The 27,334-nt window shown below is 41.9% G+C and overlaps 1 protein-coding gene across 1 annotated transcript; it reads right to left on the reverse strand.

Annotated features, from left to right (window-relative positions):
* Positions 1 to 26,444, reverse strand: greb1 (growth regulating estrogen receptor binding 1). The gene is made up of 34 exons (XM_037789873.1): positions 26,313 to 26,444; positions 19,228 to 19,388; positions 18,961 to 19,068; positions 18,254 to 18,430; positions 17,681 to 17,863; positions 15,441 to 15,557; positions 15,193 to 15,330; positions 12,670 to 12,831; positions 12,399 to 12,524; positions 11,152 to 11,337; positions 10,775 to 10,911; positions 9,526 to 9,802; positions 9,275 to 9,403; positions 8,953 to 9,165; positions 8,482 to 8,679; positions 8,155 to 8,338; positions 7,854 to 8,037; positions 7,612 to 7,748; positions 7,149 to 7,500; positions 6,912 to 7,027; positions 6,461 to 6,666; positions 5,721 to 6,342; positions 5,186 to 5,342; positions 4,994 to 5,096; positions 4,570 to 4,725; positions 4,231 to 4,367; positions 3,959 to 4,120; positions 2,733 to 2,937; positions 2,457 to 2,619; positions 2,207 to 2,325; positions 1,393 to 1,625; positions 938 to 1,138; positions 676 to 814; positions 1 to 514 (listed from the first exon to the last, which is right to left on the reverse strand). The coding sequence occupies exons 2-34, from the start codon at positions 19,379 to 19,381 to the stop codon at positions 351 to 353; spliced, it is 6,045 nt and encodes a 2,014-aa protein (XP_037645801.1). The 5' UTR covers positions 19,382 to 19,388; positions 26,313 to 26,444; the 3' UTR covers positions 1 to 350.
* Between the last annotated feature and the right edge of the window lie 890 nt (positions 26,445 to 27,334).

Here is a 27,334-nt window from a genome sequence, read left to right on the forward strand (position 1 = left end):
ATTACCGCAGTTATGGAAAGGGAGAAGTGAGCGGGGTATTCCGTTGCAATCTGCAACCACACCACTAGATGCCACCAAATCCTACACACTGTCCCTTTAATGGTTCCTGAACAATCTTTTACTAACTCACAGGATCACCATGATTCAATAAAGGCCATATAAAAGATATATTTTTCAAAATGATTTCCTCTTGTTTCCTTGACCATAACACATGTTATTGTCCATCAGCAACTATGTTGCATACTGTCATGCTATAAAAAGCATTCTAGTACATTTCTTCTTTTTGGCAATTAACGGGATTTCAATCCTGACAGTGACTCTTTGTAGCCTACTGTATACATGTGTTTCAGTCATATATGTTTTCCAGTCAGGAAGAAGAGCGGTCGGTCCTCCTTGGCGTTGGCAGTCTGGAATTCATCGCTGAGCCTGAACCTCCACTCCTCCTCCAGCTCCAGCCTGCCCACCGTCTGCCTCAAAGAGCTACGGTCTGCGCTGATGACACACAGAGTCGCACCTACAGGGAAATCATCACATTTTCTGACTTTATTTAGCAGACAATAGGGGGAGAGGGTTATGACATGCAACAAAGGTCCTTGGCTCTGTACGTTACTCAAAAATACATCATTGCAAATGCGCCATCTGTAACACACATACCGGTATATTTTTTCATTGTACCTTTGAGGAAGGTGAACTTCTTGAGGAAGCCAGGAGTCACGAAGGAGTCGGCGAAACAGAGGAGAAGGCCACTGAACAGCAGCCCTGTGGTGCTGATGTTGACAGAGTGAGATCTGGAGCTCACGAAACACACCGTCACCTGCAGGAGGCAAGAAGAGGGTGACTTTTATACTCTGTGTGTTGGAATTTATGGGTATATGAAGCCATACGTTGGTTCAGAGGTTAATAATTTATCACAAACAAAGTGTGTGTGTGTGTATACCTCAGGTCCCAGGTTGAGATAACAGTCCACAGACAGCACAGGGTGTGTGTAGTTCTTGGTGCTGAGTGGAAACAGCTTCTGGCTGGTGTGTTGAAGGTATTTCTCCAGGAGGAGCTGAGCTGGTGTAGCCAAGAAAAGGTGCTTGCTGTCGGGGGCACAGATGTACTGCGACGGCCCCACTGAGGTGGGAACATCTGTCGTCTGGAGAAATTTAAAAACTTTTATTGAATTACCTTTGTTGCGATAATGCTTTATAACTAAAATATCTTTAATTAACTGGCCTACACTCTTCTATGTCAGCATTGCCAGGTCATTTTGCTGGGACTGAAGCCCCAAATGTTTTGAGTGTAGCCCCAAATATAATTTTAAATGTTGGCAGCGCGAACAGGTCCAGGTGGAAAAAAATAAATCAATCTTTTTTTGTCATATGTGGTTGTGTTGTCTTCAGCATCTACCTTGGTCTTGATAATAAACGTCCTGTATCCTCCGATGGCGATCTGCTTCTTCATGACGCTGAAGCTGTTAAACCGGCAGATGAGCAGTCCGGCGCTGTGGAGCCTCAGGGTGAAGTCCACATCGTGACAGGTGAAGCGGTTCTGGTCGTACTGGACATTCTGGCTCCGGTCGACATTGAGGAGAAGGAAGTCATGAAGGTGACCTCTGGAGAAAGGCTCCCTCTGTTTATTACCTGGATATAACAAAATAAAAGCAACTCCAAATTTATTTTAAAGCAGACAAGTTTGTTTTCGTTTCGATTTAAAAAGACAACACTGTCAGCCTAAGCTTTTATCTTGAGTCTCTGTGTGGCTGGTTATCTGAAGCTTCCGGCTAATGGAGGGTTGTTGAGTGATCTGAGATATAGCTTTGAGCCAGACATACAGTATAGTAAACATGCTTTACAATAATATGTGTAAAACCTTTCAGCTAAACAAGTACACCTTGAAGAGAGGAAGACATAACAATCTGTATCTGCAGTTGAGATCTGAGGCATCTACAGCAAGTAGAACCTGCCCTGAATGTTTCATGGGAACTTTATGAACACACGTAGCAGCGGCTTATTATTTGATTGTATTTTGCGTGTTTGTGTGATTACACTCTATGGTCATTTTGGAGGTTTTAGTTCGTTATATTATAATATATGTAATTGATATTATTGATATTTTGTCCCTGAGAGGAAAATATATTTTAAAGTTAATTTGTATAGTATTTACAAAGACTGAAAAGCTATCAAAATGACTTTTCAAGGTTTCTGACATCATGACCCCTGACCTGTGAGTCCACGGCTGCTCCACTTCCTGATCCCACATAGTCCGTAGTGGGCCAGGTCTGGACAGGCCTCCATGTGCTGTAACATCTGCTTCAGTGACACAGCGTGCTCCACCGGACCACTAAAGACAGCAGAAAGCAAATGTTAAAACCGACTCATGACATGAATAACCATATTCCTTCTTCAAATATAAGCAACAGCTATTTTGTCCAACACACTTATTAATTTTGTAAATAATGTGCTTGTATGTACTTGCGTGCGTCGAGGTCCACTGTGTTCCACATAACACAGGAGTCATCAGCCAGGATGATGAAGGGCCAGACGTCAACTGCTGGGCCGCCTCCCTCCAAACGCCGACTGCGCTCCAGCTCCAGGTTGTGATACGAAAGCTCTTTAATCAGAAAGTGAGCAGCACCTGCAGGGAACAGTTATGAAGGGGGTGACTGTTCAGTACTGCTAACAATGCCTGTATTAAAAATCTATGAAATGAAGGACTCTCCATATCTAACAGTAGTAGCAGTAACATACCTATTCCAGCTCCATTGAAGACAGTGGGCAGTACCAGCATGATGTGGTTGGGCCAGTACTTCTTATACACAGCCATCTCGTACTCTTTGACCACCAGGATGTGTAGATGTGAGGCTCCATCCATAGCATGGTACAGGTTAAACAGACCATGCTCATGACGACCGGTGGTTGGGGTGAAGATTGGACTCTTGATGCAGTCTGGGCTCTGGGGAAGAAAAAAACAAAATTGAAAAATCAAAATAACATCATATCAACGATGATATGATGTGATCAGATGTTTTCTGGCTGGTGTGCTGGTCAGAGGCCTTTTTTTTTAAGTGTGTTTGCTTTGCTAAATTTTCAAAATATCCTCTCAAACGGAAATCTGCTGTGCACACATCTTTATGAAAATAAAGATGAACCACTGGGCTACAATAATCCATTTTCCCACAAGGGACAATTTTAGCCATAGTCTAGCCTGCAGCACCACCTAGTGGAGCTCCAGGATGTTGCACTGTGCTCATGCTGCAAATCATTACTCACAGTTAATGCAATAGTAATGTGCTTTGGTACGTGTGTACACATAATCTGATAAGGTTTCTAAACAGGAAGTGAATATTTAATAATATCAGTGTTCTTTTGCAATGTTAAGAAGGCTCAATGGGTGATTCTATCTATTTTAAATTTTTGTTTTTATTTATTTTTATCATTTCTGTTCTCTATATTGTGAGATTAGCAGTCAGAGTGACTCGGATCCTCATAAACTACTGATACCCAAGATATAGACTCAATCTGAAGTGTCTAGACCGATGTGCTAGTGCTGTGTCCGATATTCACACCAACGCCACGCAGCAATTGGCCATCTGTGTAGACTTGAGAAAGTAAGCTGAGTTTGAAGTTCTCCCTCTGGTTCTCCTTTTTCATTCGTTACAACTGTTTGTGTCACTTGCATGTAAACAAGTGCAACATCACGACTGCCTTCCAGAGGACACTGTCTGAAAATGTGCTCCATTAACCCCGTATTTAAACGGTAATCTCGCCTCTCTCTATAACAACCAGCTTTTCAACCTGCCTTTGAGTGTGGCTATTTGGAACAGCTACTGTACCTGTGAGCTAATTCTTTTCTAGCATAACCTGGGCCATACACTGCTGCTTTATCATTTTTCACCCTGTACATTGGCATCCAGCAAAAGGAAATGCTAGTATTTGAGATTCAGTCGTTCAGGTTTCACTAAGGAAGGACTTACCCAATCGGAGGTGAGAGGCAGCCGCATGCTCTCCAGCTGGCCTCCTGGTTGGCTGAAGCTGAAGTAATGCTCTTTAGACTTTGGGATGATGAAGTAGAGCTGGATCTCTTCCCCGAGCAGCAGATGGGTGAATGTGAAGGCATGCAGAGTTGACTCATACATCTGAATATAAGATTAGAGAGGACAAACATTATCAGCTGTGACATTTACATTTCAAAAAGCAGTGTGTGCCTGTCAGTTATCAGGTTGTGTGTTTGTTGTGTTCTGCTGACCTGGTATCTGGGGTTGAAGCCCAAGTACTGATGACATTGTTCACAGTGGTGGTATGTGTTGTACGCCGCGTATTTAGACAGCTTGATCCTAGATGTCCGCCTGCGTAGGTACACATCCTCCTGGCGTACAGGGTTTCCTTGGAAAGACAACAGGGGCAAAGACAGATCAGGACAATAGCTGATAAATTCTTAGGATTTGTTTTTACAAGCAACAAACACTAAAAAGATGAATGTTCTGAGAATATAGTGTATAGTATAGTATATTGAATAGGGTGTGTGTGTGTGTGTGTGTGTGTGTGTGTGTGTGTGTGTGTGTATTTCCTAACTGTATTTCCTTACCCTCAGCACTGGGTTTATATCCAGGGCTATAGACAGAGCTGATGTCATCATATTTGGGGTCATGGATGGTGTAGTCAAAGGGCATCGTCTTCACAATGTCTGGGTTGGGCCAGGAAGCATTGTGTGGGTGGTACAGCACCCCCTCCACCTGTGCACCTAAATAAACACATTTACAAGTATACAGTATGCATTACACAGGAGTTTACAGCACGATGAATATTGAAGATTATAATCTATTCTGGACTCATTCTGACAAAATCCTAGATCCCATCTTATGATCTTAGCAGGAATAATAGCAGAACACTGAAATTCTTTGGGGGAAACAGTAGAAAATATAGAAAATAAAAGTTTTTTAGAAAGCCTAGCGTCCATAATTTACATAATGTAGGTGAGAAATGGAGGCTACTGCTGCAGATATACTGACTGTAGTTGATGTCTTCCTCATCGTAGATATCCACCTCCATCAGCCTGATAAGCATCCGAGACAGAATACCCAGGAAGTGCAGGTACGCTCCTGTCTTACCCACCTGACCATGGAAAGAACAAAGGGAAATTGATGTAAATATATAGCATAGCATGAGCTTGAATAAAAGAAAGAAATGAAGACAGAAAGTACCTGTGGGGGTCCACTGAGCAACAGCCTGCGAGGGTGGAAGTTGTCACTTCGTCCTTCAGTGCGATTGCTGCAGTCCATGTGGTACGAGCGGGGGACTGTCCACTGGCGATAGTACAGTGACTGCTCTGTACACGTCATCATCTTACTCAGCAAGGGCCTGCACACAAAAGATACAGATATAGATTGAGTATTGAGTGAAAGATCTGGAAGCACAAAACTGTGTTTTGTTCACATAGGTGTAATATCTTCAAAACTACACACCATTCTGTTCATTCTGGCTATAGTGGAATAAAACAGGATTAACTAATTCAGCAAAGTCACCTCAAGCCTACTGTTCAGACTTTGATTCCTATTCCTATGATACTTAATGAACCCTAATAACTTTTCAGTTGAGCCGATGAGACAATCCACTATATCTTAAACAGTAAGATTAACCCTTTGGTGGTCCGCCTAAAGTCAGCCTAGTAGTGGCTGATAAATGGTTCGTCAGCTTTTATATGTCTAATATCATACTATATGTAGTGGTGTGTTTTACCTGAAGCTGCTTGCCCATGCGACAGACATGTGTGGCAGGAATGAAGTACATCGTGGAAGCCCGCTGCTGTCACTGGCTGTGATAATATGGTAGAGGGCACGAGGGAGGAGCACCGAAGGCGGGCGACTCACTCCCCGCGCCCAGGAGCAGCTCAGGTGAGGAGAGGAAGCTCGCGGAGACAAGGAGCCAGAGGAGGTGGATTTGGAGTGTTGGCGACGAGACTGGGAAGAAGGAGGCGGTTGAGGTTGAGGTTGAGGTTGAGGGTGGGGTATTTGCATCTGGGAGATGGACTGGTGCTGAGGAGGCGTTTGAGTGTAAGGTTGGGAATTTGTTTGAGATAATGGCTGATGAATTTGGGGTTGTGGCTGCAGCTGGGAGATCGGTTGGGCCTGGGAATAACTCTGCACTTGAGGTTGGTGTAATGCAGGTTGAGGATACGGAAACGACTGAGACGGGGGCTGGGGTTGAAGCTGAGTCTGTAGTTGTGAGGGAGGTTGTATGGTGTCCACAGTCCCTTTCTGGGGGACATTTGGAGAGGTGGTGTTTTGGGCAGGGAAGGGATCTAAAGCCCCGCTGTCTGGGCATGACTGGAGCTGCTGGCTGCTTGACAGAGGGGATTCCCCTGAAAATAAATGGAAGACAGAAAAAGAAAAATTAGTTGAGATATCCCTTCAAACAGCAAATGAACATTTCACATGTTTTAAAATCTCAAAGAACAGTTCATATGCATCTCATCTCACCGTTCTCCTGTCCCTCCTCCTCCTCATTGTCAGTACTGCTGAGTTTCTCTGCGTCGCTCTCCAGCAGATCACTTCCTGGTCCGGGGTTGTGTGGCGGTCGTGACTCTGCTCTCACCAGATAAGCAGCCAGTCCTAGCTCTTGTTCGAGCGTGGTTCGCTGAAGGTAGGAGCAGCTTATCACTCTAAGATCACAATACTTCAGTGACCTGTGGGCAGAATGAATTCACTGTTTAAAATCCAGATTATAGCTTTTGTAGCATTTCCTGAAAGAAACGATGGTATAACACGTTTTTATTAGGTAGTGGAGGCTTGATTATTGTAACTTTACTACACATAAAACCAATTTTCGCTCATATGAAGTTAACACTTGGTGATTGAACTACAGTACATGGAGAGTTAGGAACAAAGGTTCAAGATTTTAAGTTAGAAGTCTGGGAGTTATGATCAAAACCTGGGCAGTGATTCTCCAAGTGGCTCAGCTCCTGACAGGATCAGGATGCAGGGAAGGGCCTCCAGCTCCAGGTAGGTCTGAGGAACCCACTCAGCATCCTGAATCTTCAGCCATGTCTGCAGGACACACGCGCAAACACAAGTACAATCAGTTTATTTGTATTTCTCTACTTGTAAGATCATCTATCCATAAAATCATATATCCTGTATTTCATGATATTTTGACCGACTATCCCACCTTGATCTGATCAGTGAAGCTCTGTCCAACATTCAGAGCTTGGTTTGGATTCCCCAGTATGATTTCAAAAGTCTCCTCCAGACCCAGCTGCCTCCTAACTCTGGACAGCCGTCGGTGGGCCCATGCTGCCAGAGCCAAAGAGGGGATCCGCAGCAGGACCATGTGCCCATGATGGGCGGGACATTGCTGGGCAGCAGTGAGCAGTGATTGTACAATCTCTAGGGTCTCCACAGAGGTGTGTTTGTGGAGATTGTGGGAGCTGCCGATTCTGCCGGATGCAGCCATCAGAGCTACGCAGTAGTGTTGGATCAAAACTGTAGTCCGGATCACAGCACTGTGCAGTTTAGGGAACCTGGGAGAGAGACAGATTGTAAGGGCTTCTTGCTCTATTTTTTTGTGTAGGCCTGCAAATAATTCAAATTTGCTTGTGAAGTATTTGTGTGGATTAAGCATGTGTGTGTACCTTTCTTCCAGGGCAGATACCATGCTTTCAAAAGAGGAATCATAACGCATCAGAGGCAGGCTGCTCCCTGAACGGGTCGACTCTAAAAGCTCTGACACACCAAAGTAGCGCATCTTCTCGTGATACAGGTCCACATCCTACACACACAAACACACAATGTTACGGGTGTAAATTCCGACTCAACCTCACGATATGCGCCCACTAGTGTATGTTAAATACAGAGTGTTTAATGAACGTCTTACATTACTGAATGCTGAGGGCCAGTGGATCTCATTGTAGGGGCTGATGCGGGTATACTGTGTCTGCAGAGCGAAGGGGAAGGAGGTGACGTGAAGAATTAGGATGTTTGGAGCATCTCTGACCTGACGGGAGTTTAACAGCTGGTCCACCAGACCCAAACCACTGTCTGAGCTACTGAGGGATGCACTGAATGAGAGAAAGAGGAAGAGAAAACACATTTGATTGATTTGTTGAAGCTTTTGATGTACCAGGTTGTACCATCATTCTGCACCACTTCTGATCCCTTTCTCATTTCCCTCACACCTGTTAATGTCCCAGTGGGCGTGGTCATGGACCAGGATGTAGAGCGTGTAGGAGTTGCTTTGTGCTTCCTGGATGAGGCTGTCTATTCGTGCCTGGGCGCTCTGATCCATCTTAAACACATAACGCTCAGCCTCCCGTTGAGATCCACACTCCTGGTCTAAACCCCCAAACTCCTGAAGCACACCTGAGATACACAGCCAAAGAGACAAGAGGGTCAACATAAAAGCACATCATGTCATAGGCACACACACAGAAATTAAAATTCTTCTTCTTGTCTCTCCTTTTAAAGACAAGAATGATTAAAAACAACTGTGCTATGTAACTAACCAGAGCTCCAGAGGTGGAGAACGGTCTGCTGAAATGTGACCTCGGAGGGCGGGACCAGGATGAGGAAGCTGACCCTGTCGAAGGACCCAAGATCCAGGTTCTGTGTGCTGGAGTCTGCTATGGCACAGACATGGGACAGCAGCTTTCTGGCCACCGCCAGCTGAATGGGACGAACCTCACGCCACTCTACAGAGTATTCTACACACATACAAACAGAAATTCATATCATCATACACAAGGAGTATTAAGGGCGCTTTCACAAGCCCTAGTCCGTTTGGTTAGTCCGAAACAGAGAGAAATGTATACTTTTGGTTTGTTTTCTATTTAGTCTGGTTCGGTGGGAAAACTTGGCATAACCTGTACATGACATCTGTCTGAAATGAACAGTTAATCATGTCATTCAAGCACTATTTCAAAGAACATTTTCTCACTGTGGCGAGGCAAGGAAATGCATTCCTGTCTGTGTCTCACCTGAACAGGTGACTTTTGGACTTGAAGCTCTCTGTTTAGGGCTGGGTGAGTCTTTTGAACACTGTGTGTGTGAATCCTTCGGACTGCTTGTGTCTTTGGGACTGTGTGTGGTTTTAAGACTCCTCTCTTCAGCTGATTCCTGACTGCTGGATAAGGGAGATGGTTCGCTGCTGTCCACAGTGGCACTATCCAGCAGGGAATCCAAATCACCATCTGAGAAATAGAAAGGCACTCCTCATGTTGGTGAATTATGACTGAAACACACATTAATATATGCCTGCACTGCAAACACAAATGTGCATGTAAAAAAAGGCAGACAAACCTTGTCCGAGCGAGTTGCAGTAGTGGATGAGTTCCTGGGCAACACCGGTGGAGAGCTGGTGGTTGATTTCTTTCAGACCCTCAGTGGGGGAGTACATGTTCTCTGCTAAGGCACGACACTGGTGTTTACCTGTACCACACACACACACACAAATACACTGAATTAAAATCTGCTTTATTCTTTCTGTTTGACTCTCAGGACAACTTAACAGTATTCACACATACACATGCATATAAAAACACAACTCCCACCTGTGACCACTACACAGGACTGCGTTTCCTGTCCGGGAGCAGTGACAATAATGACCACGTAGTTGGTGTTTTCCAGCTGTCCGTCCATTAACCTGCTGAATGTTTGCTGGAGGCCTTGAGCCAAAGATCCAATCTTCTCCCCTAACACCACCACGCCCTCTCCACAGGACGACGCAGCCAGCTGGGCGAGCCAAGGAAGCTGGCTGGGGGTCAGGGGTTGTTGGCTCTGGGGAGGTAAAGAGAGATGCTGGGGGAGCCCAGGCAGGATGGATGAGGTCTGGAGACAGAATAGAAAAGGATGAGCAATTTGTTTATTTAGTCAGACTTACTCGTTTTTGTCATCAGTATTTGTTTCTGTAATATGCTGCATGAAGAGGACAGCCTGACGTTGAAGGGAGACAACGCTTTCTGTGGTGTTAAAAGGCCTAAGTCCCGCCCCTTTTTGCTTTGTGCTCCAATAACAGTTGAGCAAGTTTGGAACCTGGCAAAACCTCTGTCAACTTTCCCTTTTCCTGTTATACTTAGACATGCTACATCTGTTCAAAGGTAACATGTCACATTATCACATTACATTGGTGTCACAATCTTCAGACACATTGCATATGGTCACAGTTACTACGAGGAACCTTCATTTTGTTTTGATTATGACGGTCCCTGCGGACAGAAGCGGTAGTGTTTCCGAGCACCAGAGTCTCTTTAGAAAATCTCTCATTTTACTGCAGCAGCAGGGTCTGAGATTCTGCTCCCCACAGTCCTGGCTCTGGTTTTGCCGTGCCTCCCTTCCTTCCAGCAGGCCCAGCAATACGGTCAGGGTCTCCAGCAGCGGGGTGTGGGTGTTGGCTCCCATCGGGGAGCGGCGGAGCAGCGGGCCGAGGCTCTGCTTCTGAACGAAGGTGGAGCCGCTGGTGTTGGGCACAAAGCTCTCAGAGGCCCCGCTGGAGGCCCCGCTGGAGGCCCCGCTGGAGGCCCCGCTGGACTTCACGGGTGAAGGATTTCTGGTGATTACGTCTGATTTTGTTATATTAATTTGTTATAAATGTTTTTTGTCAAGCTTGTCTGACCTAGTAACAGTATCTAAGGGGGGTAGGACTTAGGATCGGTCATTTGGGAATGTGTACAGCTTTAAATGAGTAAGGTCTCCTAAAAGCCTGGAGCCTTATTTTTACTTGAAATTCGTTTGCTATTTGAATTCTTCATGTTCTGTCTTTAGTTCTTTTTTCTCAAACTCAACATTTCTCAGACGTCTCACCTCGATGCCATAGTGCCTTCCTTGGCTGGCTGGTGTTTGAGGCTGCTGGTACTGTCTGATCTCGCTGAGATGAGACTCCCTCCATGACCTCATGAATATCTGCTCCAAGTCCTCTATTAGGGGTACCTGGTCAGGGCCTTGGATGAATATAGGTGAGAGACAAAGAGAAAGGTAAGTGTGGTGAAAATAATTCAAAATACCTTAGTTTTATGGAATATGTCTTTAGTTTGGAGACTGAAAAAAGCCAGAAGACTTAAGCTTGATTCATTCATGCCTCCTAGTGGCCATTATGAGACACAGCAATGAGCACCTTGCTGCAGTCCGACTGAACTGTGTATGATTACAGCCTCTACTCAGGAAGAAGGGTTGACACTGACCTATCTGAACAAGGTAGTAGACTGTGAGTAGGATCTGCATCTCAGTTGACAGCGGCTGAATGGGTGACGGTCCGTAGTGCTGGTAGACTCTTGGGAGTGTCTGGGAGCTCAGGTAACAACTCTGGAGCAGAGAACTGACAAGCACTTCACTGACATTTCCAGTCAGCTGAGGGAGAGGGCCATGACCTGTATCAATGAGAGATAGACATATGAACACAGTGAGCAGGATGAGGATAACTTGGACGTGGGCCTGTGGCTTAGGTGGTGGATTTGGCCATTAACCAATCCCCTCCTCCTCCTTTCCACATGTTGAAGTGTCCATGGGCAGTATACAAAACCCCAAATTGCTCCTGATGTGCATGGATGGGAAAGTTCCTTTGCACAAAAGAATCTACCAAATTAATGTAATGTAATACATGGGAGGAAAAGCACAGGGCTTTCACTAACGGTTGGTTGGAAAAATGGTTGAACACTTCATGAAATGATTTAACGTGACGGTTACAATGGATAGACATGTCAGTGCAAAAAATCACAATGCAGAAAATTTGTATCTAAGTCATAAAAACCATCACCTGTTGTTATGATTAGAAAAGCGTACACAATTTATTATATCCTACGTTTGATTTTATTTTGCTGTTTGTGTATCTTTCAGATACTATATGAAAGTCTTACACTGCAACAAACCCAAATAGAGACCAGTTGTTGTTCACGATCGAGTGGTTGGAAAATGCAGTTCTATCTACTCCCAAGGGAGAGACAGATAATAGTAGGGACAGGAATATATGATGGAAGCAGCTAAAGTGGAGAAAGACGGGAGCTGACAAGATAGGTGGTTGGTGAGGTGAAGGGCAGAGAGGTGATGTAGTGAAAACAGAAAGAAAATGAAGGGATGAAAGTACATGCACCGGATATAGGAAGTGGTTGAGGTGGATGAGTAGACAGGTGATACAAAGAGGTGAAAAGGTGGGAGGGGGAGGGCAAATAGGCTGAGAAACAGCCTCGGGAGTTGTCTGATCTCTAACCTATGAGGAGTGGCGAGCTAACATGGCCATCTGTTGGGTGGTTACTGAAAACCTCACCTGTTCACCTGCTTGAGAAAGTCCAGTACTGACAGCTGGGTGTAAAATGATCACCAAACACCAGCTAGTCAACAACGACTTTGACTCTGTCACAGGTACAAATAATCTGGTACAGAGAAAGTGCATTCTTCTATCATCATAAATCACGGATGTAATTGGTCACCTGACCTTTAAAGATGACAGGTTGCAGTCTGCAGGTGTGTAGCAGCTGATCAGGGATCGTTACAGACAGCCCTGGTGGAGCGAGTGGGGTTAAGGAGGATGCCTGCGATGTACTCAGCGGGGCTGCAGTCTCTGGAGAAGGAATAGAAATACATTTAAATTTACACATAGACACACACACACACACACACACACACACACAAAAACGGTCTTTCTCCAACCACATTGTTTTCCTATATGTTTATCTGTCTATGTATGTCTCTTCTCCTCATTTTACCTGATCTGGCCCCGTTTGTGATGACAGAGGATACCGATAATGTTGATAAGGCTGATGAAGATGGTGGCGTCTTCACAGCGCTCTCTGGCAGACTGTTGGCAGCCGACTCAGGCGACCAGCCCTTGTGCCTCTTTTTTGGAGGTCCAGAATTTGCATGGGACCCTGCAGGATAAAGGATAAGATCACATAGCGTATTAGTTTAAAAGTTTGTAGTTTATTCTTTTTTTTATTTGTTTTTTTAATTGGAAGCCAGAGGATTTACAGAAGACAATTACAAGTATTTTACCTCATGCCTGTTTTGACAATTTTACATCTCAACAAAAGCAAGTGCTTATAGGAAAGACACAAGCAAGCAATAAAAAAGACGGACAAAGACAAAAATAAAATAAAAATAAATTTCCATTAGATTAATCATCAAGACAGACATCTCTATCATTCAAGGGGCTATTTTACACTTTGATCAATTGGTTCACAAATAAAAATAATAAAATAAAAAATACAAATAAATAAATTAAATAATTAAATAATAACAATAAAAGTACGAAACATTACTTTTTCACTTGTTATTACTTGTTTTACCTGACCTTTCCCTCCTTTAAAGTGTCTGTAAAACAGACATAAAAAGATATAAAAAAAAAAAAAAAACATAATAAAATTTCCAGATGAAAATATATTGGGCTCCTTGCCCATAGCCATATTTTGCAGGCATCGATTGCTGGTACCAAACAGAACTAGGTACTGTATGCACAAAACAAGATAACTGGGAGGTATGGTAATATTCATGTTATGCACATGTGTCTCGTGTAAAGTCTTGTCTTTGGGGGCTGTAGTTTATACTTTTAATGTTTACACTGATTACCATTTTTAAAATTTACAATCTAAATTTAGAAGAATTTAAATATATTTACAAAATATTATCATCAGTAAATAAATACTGTGTTTTTTTTCCTTCTTAACAATTTTTCTGCTTTCTGCCCAGTTAAGGGATCTTGTTGCTGCTCGTGCTTTAATATTTGTCACTGCAATTTCATTTGTTGAGTAGATTTTTTCCCACTTTTTTTAAGTGTCACATTTTTCTACAATCCAGTTTGCTTCAGGAATGATTTCCTGTACAACAGAGGAGTCACTTTTCTAATAACCCACAAATAAACACGACTTGTGTTTTAGGATGGACTTCTGTTGATACAGTAATGGAAAACAGTTGTATTTTAGTCATACATTAACCTGTCTCTTCCTCTTCCTCTCAACCTCTGTTGAAATGCAGTAACAGGGAGACACATAAAAGGTCCACTTGTTAAAAGGGCCATGAAAAAAACAACATCGACAGGAAGGAAGCTTTTCATTCAGCGAGAAAGCAGCAAAAAAAAGAGGAGACAGAGAGGGAATTTTACAACCCTGGTTAATAGAGGTGACAGACAGAGGGAGAGGGAGGGAGAGAGACAGAAAGACAAAGGACAACCCCCAACACACAACACAGCTGCCTCCTGGCTCCTGTATAGCAGGGGTGTTATACCACACTCACGCACACACACACACACACACAGTTAGGGCTGGTGGAGGTAGGGGCGCTCCCTTTCAGAGGTGTGAAGGAACCCAGGGGAGGGGTTTAATGACACCAGACACAAACTGACCACGTTTACATGCACACAAGAAGCCAGATAATGGTGACAAAATAGAAAAATATGATATACATGAGATGAGCTACAATATTCTGATAGTTGGTGATAGATGAGTTAGTTAGTGAGTTATCAGATTTCTTCAATAACCATGTAAGTTTTGGCATATTTCATAAGTATTGTAAGTTAATATTGAGGAATGTATTTTGTGAGGTTTTGAATCTTCTCATTCACCTTATTTATGTTTATCAAATAAGCATTATGTCCTTGTGTGTAAAGAGTGATAACGACAGATTTCTAACAGTGCTTTTCTTCAGAAAGCTGAGAAGGTTAATATCTCTCACTGGCGTAATATTGCTGGCATATTTTTAATGCAAAACGACACAAGGTCCTTTTCAAAAACTTCAATATATAAAATTGCCAGGACAATTGTGGAGTGAAGTGCATGTCTTTTTTCGGCAATCACGATGCTCCACAAAAGCCAGGAATAATCTGACTGCAGATGCATAGAAATGCAGTAAATGATTACTTTTCTCAAGCTCCGTGGGGATGGAAAAATGAAAGTGCACTAGATCGTTTCTATTTGATTCAAAGGTTTTTATGATTTGGGTGTAGTTTTGTAAGATAGTGAAAGATAAGTGAGGGCTGGCAAAACTTTACTTTTTAAATATTTAACCTAAAACTCCGAACAAACATTAAGTACAAAATTGAAAGTATTACAGCAACAATTCTGATAAATAAGTAAATGGTCAATAAACCCCTCTGATGATGTTGTCAAGGACGTTGTGATTGGAATTAAGCAAAACTTGAATAACATACATAAAAACTCAACAGACATGTTATATATACACACATCTTTCTGGATATTAACTGGATTATAGAGCTGACCAGTGTGCACAATCAGTACCTGTAGCTGAGGGTCTCCCAGGACCTGACTGATTTAAAGGTGGCTGGGTGATGGAAGGAACAGCGTGGTTGCCATTTGTCAGTAAGTGGGGGACGTCAGCTGTTTGTGGCAGACCAGTCACATCCACATTTGATCCTGCTGTTTATACAAAGACAACAATTAATCAATAACATGAATTAATAACTTGTCATTAAAAACATTTCTGTGATTATTACATATTGCCATCTGTCTCTGTTTGTGTGTGTTACCTGTGTAGCTGCCAGGTGTGTGTGATGATGGATGTGTCAGTGCCATGCTTGGTGGCTGTTCGTCTGATGGTACATGGCTTTCTGAGAGGCTGGACCCCATCTGTCTCATCCTGCCATCTGAAACACACACAGACACACAAACTAAAGTCCCTTTTTCCACCTGCAGTCTATCCCTGAAATGTTCAGGAACATTTCCTGCATGGGCTCATGTGTGAATGGGATCAGGGATCAATATTCAGGGAAATCTGTACCACCAATTTCCCACCTTAAGACCTTGTACCATTTCAGGGAAAATGCAGGTACAGCTGTGTTGTGAATGAAAGCAGTTAGATTGCAGGGACGAGCACATAAAGGGTTACGTCCATCTGACAAAAACAAAAACATTGGCACCGGACAAAAACAGCTCCTCGCCCACCATGTTCCTGAAAATAACATGAGACATCTTTTGCCGCGTGCACATACATCCTGCCTAGCCCCATCTTCTTCTACTTCTTTTGAGTTTTATGGCAGTTGGCATCCATAAGAGTTGCATTACCGCCATCTGCTGGACTGTCCCTTGTCCCATCTATTCCTGCATTGCCATGGCATGTGATGGAAATGTTCCTGAATGTAGTGCATGTGTGATAGGGCTGTGAATTGGCAAGAATCTGGTGATACGATATGTATCATGATACAGGGGTTACGATTCAATATATCATATATAATGCAATATTGTAAGAAAGGCGATAAATTGATTTTTTAAAATCTAATTTCAGGAAATCTGTCATAGTATAAAGAACACAAAACCATATCCAAAAAATCTGAGAATTTTCTTTTTTTTATGCAATTAGAACAGCGGGATCTGCATTTGCATTCATCACAGTCATCTCTAACATTTAACATCATAACACTACTTTTTGTGCAATCTGAGCCACTGCCCGCCACAAATCCTAATGTGTGAATAGTGAAAATCACTAGCGTTGCCTGAAAGGTTATCCCAGTAATTTACTGGCAACTATGTGTGAGGGAGACAGAAACATTTCAGTACCTAGGTAATTGCAATAACTTATTCATTGAGCGTGTGTGTGTGTGTGTGTGTGTGTGTGTGTGTGTGTGTGTGTGTGTGTGGTTGCACATTTTGGAGTAATAACCGAGGCCTTCCAAGAAGTAAGTTCCAAGAACTCAGATTTAGAACCATGATCTAATGTAAAAAGACAAAGTTCCCCAGAAACTCAGTAAACCTGTATCCTTGAAATAGGCCGGACTTGTTAGAAGTAAATCAGATGGCACTGCAGCAGAGGAGGAGAAACTGAATGATTGGTATGGTATGGAGGTATTTTAAGAATGACTGCATGTCATAGATGGACACTGTTTCTGTTTCAATCTGCAGGAGCCACAGTTTTTGCTTCCCACTTTCTCTTATTTCATACCCCTCTCATACCAAAGCAGTGGTCCAGGAAAAGAGAATGTAAGTTATCCATCCTAAGCCAGTGACGGTGATCCTGCACTGGGTTTACCTCAGGTTTGACGCTGCTCGGCTTTGGTATTAAAAACAGTTCTCCATTGCTGCATAGCAACAGACTTTTTCCAGGAAAGGGGCTTAATCAGTGAGCATGTGTTGCATAATCCACACTTCTCAATATCAGAACCTTTGCACACTTTGAAAAAGATGATCTAAAGAGATTAGCAGTAGCGTCATTTCCACCACAGAAATACCCCAAGCTTTCTAAGACAAAGAAGTCTAAACTCTTAAACTTCAATCTTTCCTTCCCAAAAAGGAGTGAAGAATTAAGAACCAAGTATAAACAACAGGATACGGTTAGAAACATTGAGCAAACACAGTATCCACAGGGTTAGGCTCCTTTCGCACAGGTCTTTTCACACACCATTATAATTTGATGAGTTACCTCCAGGCTGTGGCCACTGTGTACACTCTATAGCCTCACCTTTCACCTGTCCTTAAGGCTTTACTGACTGTCCATCTGGTCAGACCCGTACACTTAAAGGCCTCTAACCTAATGCATGAATTGTGCTTGCGCTTATACCTTCCACCTAAACGATTTTATTAATGTTTTGCTTCACTTGTTTCCCTTCTACAATGAACCCCTCCACTGCTGAGTCACCAGTGCATCAAGGAAGGGACAGCACTGCTTTTAATGTGAACATTCAAGGACAAATCCTAAATCCCCCAAAAATGTTCCACATTTTGAATCAGAAAATGACTCCAGTTTCCAAATCCAACACATGTATCCATCTCTTACCGTGTCCCCTCCAGCAGATGGGAGCTCCTTTGACCAGCACGCCCTGGTTGTTTCTGTACAGATGGTGCTTCAAGTGCTTCTGTTTCTTGGGCTGGGTGCTGAGCTTCAGGTTAATGTGGTGGGAGAACTCTGTGAAATAGCGAAAGCCTTTCTCTCCACAGCCCATACAGTTCCCTAAGAAGCCTGGAAGGAGCACACGTACAGAAAATATGTACAATTACAGCAGGCTGCATTTACAGTCCTCCTACAGTCACACACGTGACCGTCTCCGTCATGTCATAAATGCATCAACTTAAAAGGAATAGCTCAACATTAGTATTAGGAGTGATCATACTTTAGAGACTAGGTTACTGTTTCCCTTTGTCTCCAGTGTTGCTGCTAAGCTAGGCTTAACACGTCCTATCTCCTCTGTATATAAACTGCAGACACAAGATGTATTTTCTTGGAAAAAAAGCAAATAAAAGTATTTCTCAAAATGGTGAACTATTCCTTTAAAGTCCTGAAAGTTGACATTTTGAGAGTTTTTCAGCAAACAGTGATGACATTTTCCTGTTCCTCTGTCTCCTGCCTCACCCAGCAGTGCGTTGTGACCCCGTTCGTCTGGAAGGAAGCGGCGGTCCACGGCACACACCAGCAGTGTCTCGGAGAGGGAGGGGGACTTCACCCCAACCAACATGAACCCAGGGGGCACATCCAAGGGATCTGATGCCAGCGAGGACAGACGCAAGTCTCTGCCTGCCTGACAGAAGCCTGTGGGGAGGAAAAGACAGGATAGGACAGTTATTTATTTTCACTAAATGATCTGGCAGATTTTCTTTGACTTTTAGATTATTTTGTCTTATTGTAGCATAAATAAGAGGAGCAATGATAAACGCTACGCACACAGCCGGCCTGGATACTTTTCTGCTGCTCATTCACCTTTTATCTGTTGCCAGTTGAGACTTCTAGCAGGCAAATTACAGTACGTACTCATGAAAGTGACCCTTGGAAATTGTGTGACTATAAATCCAGCAGAATACACAACCAGCTACACTCCTCATATCTCCCTTTCATCATTTGCATGACCCCCCCTTAAACCTACAGCATAAATGAGGTGATTAAATGCAAGATGTGTCATATAATGTATACTGTATTACAGGGAAACTGCAATTCCAGGTCAGTGAGTGTGCTTGTTTGAAAAATTCACATCTCCTGGTGCCAATTGTGACTGTAATGCGGTGCAAATTCTCAGTAAATGTGGCGTGATGTTTTTTGTTTTTTCAATATGTATGTGTACAAACCATCTGTAGTGCAGCATCCTTCAGGTGGGGGCTTCATCTGATAGGGTATTGGAGGGCTGTTAGACTCTGAGCCATCTTCATCGTCTTCATCATCATTCTCTGTACGCCCTGTTAGCGACATACACAAAAAAAAAACCATATCATTTTAGTGGGGGTGAACAAGAATGAGAAGCAGATACAGATGCAATAAAGAATTCAAATCAGAGGAAATAAACTCTTTTGTTGAACTCGTTATCACAACTTCTCCTTTGCATCCATGCAACCCACCATCATGTGCCAGTGGCTGCTCTGTCTCGAGGTAAAGCTGTGAGAAGACGGGTCGAGGCACGACGGTGTTCGACCTCAGCGATGCCTCGATGGAGTTATGGAGGACCTCCTCAAAGCGCGTGGTCCGCAGCTGGCCTGCATATGAGTTCCCCATTGGTGTCCTGCAAAAACATAGTATCCTTGTGTTGGAAACTCAAAAGATGTGTGTAAGTTGACAGTTAGGGCTGGACAATATATCGATATAATATTGATATTGTGATATGAGACTAGATATAGTCTTAGACTTTGGATATCGTAATATGGCAATATGCATTACAATAAAGTGACGTCATTTTCGGAACATATCAGACTGTTCTTACTGTTCTATTATTTTCCTTTATCCATTTAGTAGTTATATTATTACTATTATACATTACATACAAAAATCTCATTGTATAAATATGTTGTGAAAGCATGAATGGCCAACCCTACAATATCGTCGCAATACCGATATCGAGGTATTTGGTCATAAATATTGTGATATTTGATTTTCCCCATATCACCCAGTCTTACTGACAGTAATATGTTATTGTTTGAATAAACTACTTACTAAAACCTCAATGTGTTTTGTGTCCAGTTCAACTTTTACTGCCCTGAAAGTCAAGCTTTGTGACTTTAAGGTCCTGTAAGTGCATTATACTGTATGATTTAGTATTAAAGTAGTGTCAGTTTCAGCTTTAGAAAGAAACAAGGAAAAACACTAATTAAAAAATTAATCTCAGTGATATTTAACCAAAAAGGTCCTTTAGAGAAAGACAGAGATAATAAAACAAATAACTATAACAATAAAAAGGACTATATGTCATAAAAGACAGAATACATTGAAAGTTAAAACCCTCTGACAATGAGAATAAATGTGCTGCTTAAGTCTAAGCCACACACACGCACACACACACGCACACACACACACGCACGCACGCACGCACGCACGCACGCACGCACGCACGCACACACACACACACACACACACACACGCACACACACCCCACACATACACACACACACACACACACACACACATTATGCACCGATGAACAGACACAAACACTGAGAGCACAGCTACTCACACAGAAACACACACAGGTCCACACACACATAAACGCTGGATGGCTTCTGTCCAGACAGCATGCCATAAAATCAGCTGCACTGACAGAGTCAGGACACCCTGACCTAGACGCTGTTTTTCTACTTTCTCTCTCTCTCTCTCTCTCTCTCTCTCTCTCTCTCTCTGTGGTTTTCTCTCGCCTCTCTCATCTGCTCTCCAACACATGAAAAACACTCCAAAACAAGCAGCTCTTTGCCTTGCCTGTACTTTTTCAAAATGTGAATACTGTTGTTGTAGTTGTTAAAGTTTAACATATCACCATAAATACATGTGCTTTAAATGACTTGATCCTATTTATTGTTATTAATCATTACTGTTATGTAACATAACTGTTTATGTATATTCCTGAGTCAACGCTTTCAAGTTATTTTATCAGTGTTTACTTAATTTTGCATTCTTATTGTTCTTATGGGTATGCTAAAAACAATAGAAAATGTGAGAAAAACTGAACCATTGTCAAACATTTTTGATCAATGCACTTAAAAGGAGTGCTATATCATGTGTTTATCATTGTATCATGCAGGAAACCTCACACACTAATAATGTGTGGAGTAATGTAAGTCACTAATGCCATCCTCTTTTTCAAAATGAGAATAATTGCTTGTATGTAAACAGGATGCTGAATGAACGTTTAATAAATACTGACTAACCCAAAGATGTGTTGAATGGTAAACAAGCTATGTCAGTGAGGAGGGAAATAAATAACTAGGCTGTGTTGTAAACACCAACTTAATCTCCCTTCACTAAACCTCTGACTGCCCATATGCTGGCGGCTACACACACACACACACACACACACACACACACACACACACAGTGACTGATGAACCTGGTAGCATGAGACTCACTGACGAGTCAGCAACCTGCAGGTCATCTCACTAATGAAAAGACTAGCCTGTCAGATTACAGACTTAAAGCTGTTAGTGTCTTACACTACAGGTTAACAGGACTACAGCATCCAGCCAGAGTCAGAGGGAAGATTGTGTCTGTTTCAAAACCACGAGTCTTGTTAACAACATCACTAAAGACAATATTAGTCAAACAACAGCACTTTGAACAGCAAAAACATTTATATTTGCTGTTTCATTTTAAAGTAAAAGTAAAACTTTCACAAAAGAACGGAGGTCCAAGGCACTCTTCTAGCAAAAAGTTAAAAAGCCTTTAATCAGATGGCTATTTCATTGTGAAACACTAAAAACATAGACAATGCTGGCACATATTAAGATGGGTTGCAACCCACGCGTAGCGGCACAAACAGCCTTGTTCAGGGTGTGAGTAAAAAATGTTTGCAGTCTGGGCCACCATGCTTTAGCAAGAAACATCTAAGCAGAAGCCAACGAAATCTTTAACTCTTTCAATACCAAAACAAATGTATCTTCATTTGAGGCCTTCTACATCGCCCCACAATTGTATGACATCACCCAGAGTAGTGTTTGCAGGTATTCCTTTCAGGTCAACCTTCACCAATAAGAAGGGTCGTGTCTAGAAGGTAACCAGAAAATTGCCAAAACTTGCAAAGACTCGTGCAAGACTTGCTGCCCAGCGAGGTCCCCTTAATTGTTCTAGGTCAATACCATCTTGCAAGAGTTTCCCAAATTGTGGGTTACCTTCTAGACACGCCCAATACGATGGCAAAACAAGCCTTGTTAAACATTGCTCTGAGCACACAGTAACAACTGAAGCTAACTCAGATGAATATCAGAACATCTCTCATTTGGATTTTGGCCGCTGGACAGCCAGAGAACAGTGTTCAGAGAGCTTTTAGTTTGAAAATCAACCTGAAACTTTAGAAGTAATAAAGATAAGATAATAATATTTAATATAAGACCAATATTGTAAAAAATATATATATTTAGGCTAATTAAAGACATGAAGTTTGAATTTGATTTTCAATTATAATGACACCAACCTGTTCATAAAAATGCCCGATATCCGATCTGGTATCGGTGCATCCGTACTTGCTCAGATGAGCAAAAATGGTTGTGGAATGTATTTACTTCACTGACCTTCGGGGAATTTACTTTAGCATTGATCTCAGCCAAAAAAATCTAAGAGCAGCATCAGCTACAGATGCTAACCAGCTACACTGCTTGAGATTTTCTCGTTATCAAATAAAGTTCCACATGATGATGTAAACAGGTCAAATCCTGTGAATGTGCTCTCAACTTTACAGTCTCCTCTTGAGATTCACGTCGGAGATGGACACACAAACACATTCTCTCTCTCTCTCTACCTCTCTCTCACACACCTTACCAGCCACCTTCTGCTTCCACACTTTCATATGTAAAGAAGCAGCGCAGACTTTTAAAGCCTTGCACCACTTTGTAGAGAGACAGAGGACGGAAGACAAAAAGCCCTGTCATAACACAGCCGGCACTGAGGAGAGGAAGTAATCACACCTTCTACCAAAGAGCACACTGATCTTTTTACAACCAGAGGAAGAGAAGAGGAGACAGGGAGGAGAGATGAAAGCAGAGAGGTGTATTCTACCTTTTATTGAATCTTGACCACAAAACCTAATCTTCTGACTAACAATTGATCAAATAACCAGGGACTGTAAGTCTAAATCTGAAGTCATTTCATGTTTTTATTGCACTGGTTACTCTAGCTGTCTTATGTAGTCTTGTAGGTACTAAATATTAATTTTCTGCAGGTATTGACAGAGGATACACACTATAATACCTCTATAATATTAAACAATGTGCTTTAAAATCTAAGGCCTGTGAAGAAGCACACAAAGGAACCTAGTGCTGTGCATTTGAATTCTTAAGTCAAAATGTCCATTTTAATGTCTGGCTGCTCATGTACTCTTCCAGTCTGTGCCTAACAATCTCCCAATGACCTGTTTCACGTAAAAGGAGACATGTAGCAGAGATGACATATGAGTGTAAAACTTTTAATGAAGCTACTAGCTTTGTTGATCTTTTCTCCTCCCATCTCCCCCTCCTTCCTCCCTCCCTGACGTGGAAGTGGGAGATCCTTTCATCTCCCCCCTCCTCCCCTTCTTCTCTGCCTGCCTGTCTTTCTTTCACCCTGGGGAGAGACGAGAGACACTATTGTGGCGTTTTATGACCCCTCGGACCCCCTTCCCACCACCCTCAAACACACAACCTCACACATACAAACCTGTAGTTAGGATCCCTTTAAACTCTGAGCCCCATGCAATGAAATAATACCACCACACCATAGCTTTTCCAAGTATTTCGGCACTTTTAATGAGTTCTTCAGAAACTATTTTTGCAGGATATTACTGCTTTGCTGGTCTACAAAAACTAACTAAGAAGAAAGACATCTATGAACCAGTGTAATTCTGGACATAATGAAGTAAAATGATTTGTTAGCGTCTTATTATATGCTACCAAAGATATTCTATATGAAGAAAATGTTAGGAAGCTATTTGATGTACTGTACTGGTTAATGCAACTACAAACCATCTATCAGCACCATACATTATGTCCTTGCTAATACATGCAAACCCACATATATACGCTCTCTGCTTTGAGGGCACGCATGTCTTAGTTTGAGGGATGTCTCATGAACGCAAGGTCAAAGGTGAGTCCAAATAACAATGTTTAAGTAAGACTTTGATGTGGCCTATACTTCTAATACACACACACACACATATATGACGGTGCACACACACACATACGCTCCCACACACACGCTCTCCCATGAGCTCAGGCTCAGTGGACACAAAGGGCTTGTCTTGAGGGGTTAAAGGTCATCCTGGGAGAGGTCAGATAAGAACCCCAGGCTCTTTCTCTGTTGACCAGGCCCACATACCAGCCGTACACACACACACATGCAGCAGCATCCCTGCTATTCTTTCTTTCTGCTCAGTCTGACAAGCAGGGTTGCGGTCTCCCACCTCCACACTTGCACCTTCAGTAGCTGATCATACTACACAGTCACACACACAGACACACACATGCAGACATGCACAATTAAGTGAATGCATGCATACAAATATGCATAATAATGTGTGTATAAACACATTATGAGTGAGTGGTAATGTTTGTGTGTGTGAGAGAGAAGGCAGAGGGACGTTGAGCAGTGTCAGCTGGTCAGTGCAGCATCTCTTTCAGCTCTGAACAGTAGAATTAAAAGAGAAAAACTTCCAGCTTTGCAGATGCTCTGTGATCATTGACCCACAGCCACAACACATATGCAAAGAGATGTCAGTTGCACACACGCACACACACATGCACACGGACCCTCAGATGGGCTCATCACTGACCAGTGACCCTCATCAAATGCTCTCATTCACAGTTTGCTCAACAGACACTGGATCGATGGCCAGCTAGCCAACTGGCCAACTGTTCAACCTGCCATTCAACTCCACACAGTGAACTGGTCAGCCACTCAGCTAACCTGTCAGCTCTGCCAAAACACTGCATTTCCGATCATCACTGCCCTGCAGGCACCTTCCTAAGAATATTTTAGAAACAATATTTTTTTTTTCCTACACAATAAAAAACGTGCCATCTTTACAATGTCAATTTATCCAGCATGCTGTAACAACACATAGAAAACACGATGTGCAGATATGCTGTGTGTCGGTGACAGTGTGTGTCTACTTTCTGCTAGAGTTAGTGTAAAGAAATAGCTGGAAGGCACCACAAAGCTCAAACTTCCTGAATAACCAATGCCTGCTCTGCCTGTTGCTTTGCTATCTTGCTCCACGTCCTTGAGCAGTTTTTTTTTTTTTCCTCTTCTGCTCTTTCTATCTTGCATAACTCCAGAGGAACTTGTGTTGTCTACACAGACATGCAAATCCGGCTGGAAGTGTACCGTAGTATGGTTTTTAAACATTTCACAAACTTGCACTGGATGGAGACGTGAAATGTTCACATGACCAACTCAGCATCAAATGTTATGATGAGTGAGGAGAAACTCTCTTTCTCTGTGTATGTTTTTCTTCAGGTTTTCTTCACACAACACTCGCTTTTTTAACAGCCATAAATACCAGAAGCAATACGTGTTAACAAAACATTATCAAAGGATCTATTAGATAAATGTATTTACAAATATCCCATTATAAACACATTTCCAAGATGCCAATTTATGACACGAAGAAAGGTTGTTTGTGCACATGTTTGTCTATGCTTTTAGAATTTCACCATGAAATAAACATGTGATTAAAGGCTTTTTAACTTTGTGCCTTGGACCTTTCTTTTTATTTTTTTTGGACACCAGTTTATTTGTTGAAACAACTCTTTAGAAAAAAAAACCTATAGAGGTATAAATGTATCTATAAGCACTCCCCTATTCTGGTACATATTGTAGTGTTACATAAGAACATATAATTTTCGGTTACACGTTTTGGTGGCAGCCAAAATTGGTTGACCAAAATACATTTTTGGAAAACATAAAAATTAATTCAAGAGCTTAATTTTGATTATGAGTTAAGGCTTTGTGTAAAATATTTATATTATGCCTACAACATAACAGAAAGAAGAGAGCAAGTAGGCCTGCAGTATGACATGGAGGTTTTCTATTGTTACTGGAGAAGTCACACATTGTGTGGAGCCTATTTACTCCTTTATAACAAGTTAAAAGAAGTTTGAGAAGATGTACTGTAGTTTTCAGGACATGGGTTATTTAAAAGGGGGCATTTTCTGGTCGAAATGGGATTTTAGTTAACTCTATATTAACAGAGAAAGGTCGTTTAAACATGAACAAAGTGTGAAAAAACGTTTTTTCTGCACAACAGACACATTTTACAACTAAAACATGCAGCTCCACAGTTTAAACTCCTTCTGCAACACTTTTAGCAGTGATTATTTCCTTTTTCCTAACAGCATCAGCGACAACAACTGAGCAGCAGACAGTGGAGGTCTGCTTTGCATCATCATGAAGAGAAGACTATAACATGCTCTACCTGCAGAAAATACATACCACAGTAAAAAACACAAATATGACCCAGTGCAGAAAGTCTTACCTCTCTACAACCCAGCGGGGGAAGAAGCACAGCAACTATTCTTCATGAAAAGCCTGAAAGTTGATCCGGACGTGCTGCCTGTCACCATGTCTCCATGTCTCCGGCGCGAGACCTACGGCGGGACTGGGTGTCGCGCGTGTCATCACCTCTGATCCTCACGAGGAAAGGTACCTCCCCCCCCCTCGCTCCACACAGATGGTACGGTCCGACTCTTCTTTAACACCTACCAAGTGTTTACTCATTCATCTTTTCAAAGTGGTAATAACTGGCATATCGTACCTTATGTCATATCTTAATATTATGTTAATAGCAATTATTGTTGTTAATATGTTTAATAACAATTAACATAATATATTGTTAATTGTATGACAATACAAAGGTGGAAACAAACAACTTGAAAAGTTACAGGATAGCCTACCAGGTATACACTTAATTTATACTAAATCAGATAGGCTGGGAAAATATATGTATTTTTTTATTATTATTATTATAATTATTATTATTATTATAATTATAATTATTATTATTATTATTATTATTATTATTATTATTATTATTATTATCATTATCATTATTATTATTATTATTATTATTATTATTATTTATAAAATTAAAAATAATCAAATTTTGTCAGTGGGGAGGTGTTAATGATGAGCATACAAAAAATCTCTGGTCTGGACAGACATGTCATGATCTGCATGGTTAGTAGTTAATTAAAGGCATAAAATGGACCAAACTATAAATAAGAAAGAAAAGTCCTACTCCCATGTTTCTTACTTGTTGATTTGTCAGGCCAATAGACCAACAATTATCAGTTTTACACCATTAAGTAAAATGTATTTGACATGGGCCATTTGTTGCAAGAATCAGACCTGAAGTATAGCACCAGTATAGGCCTACATGATATTTGGGTTTCATCTAAAAAAAAAAAAAAAAAACAGATCATGGGAACATGCACGTCCACCAGGGCATGAATTTAAATCCCTCCCATTTACTGTAGATATGAGTCAGATTTATTTAGA

Source organism: Sebastes umbrosus, chromosome 2 (genome assembly GCF_015220745.1).
Source record: "Sebastes umbrosus isolate fSebUmb1 chromosome 2, fSebUmb1.pri, whole genome shotgun sequence".
Lineage (NCBI taxonomy): Eukaryota > Metazoa > Chordata > Actinopteri > Perciformes > Sebastidae > Sebastes > Sebastes umbrosus.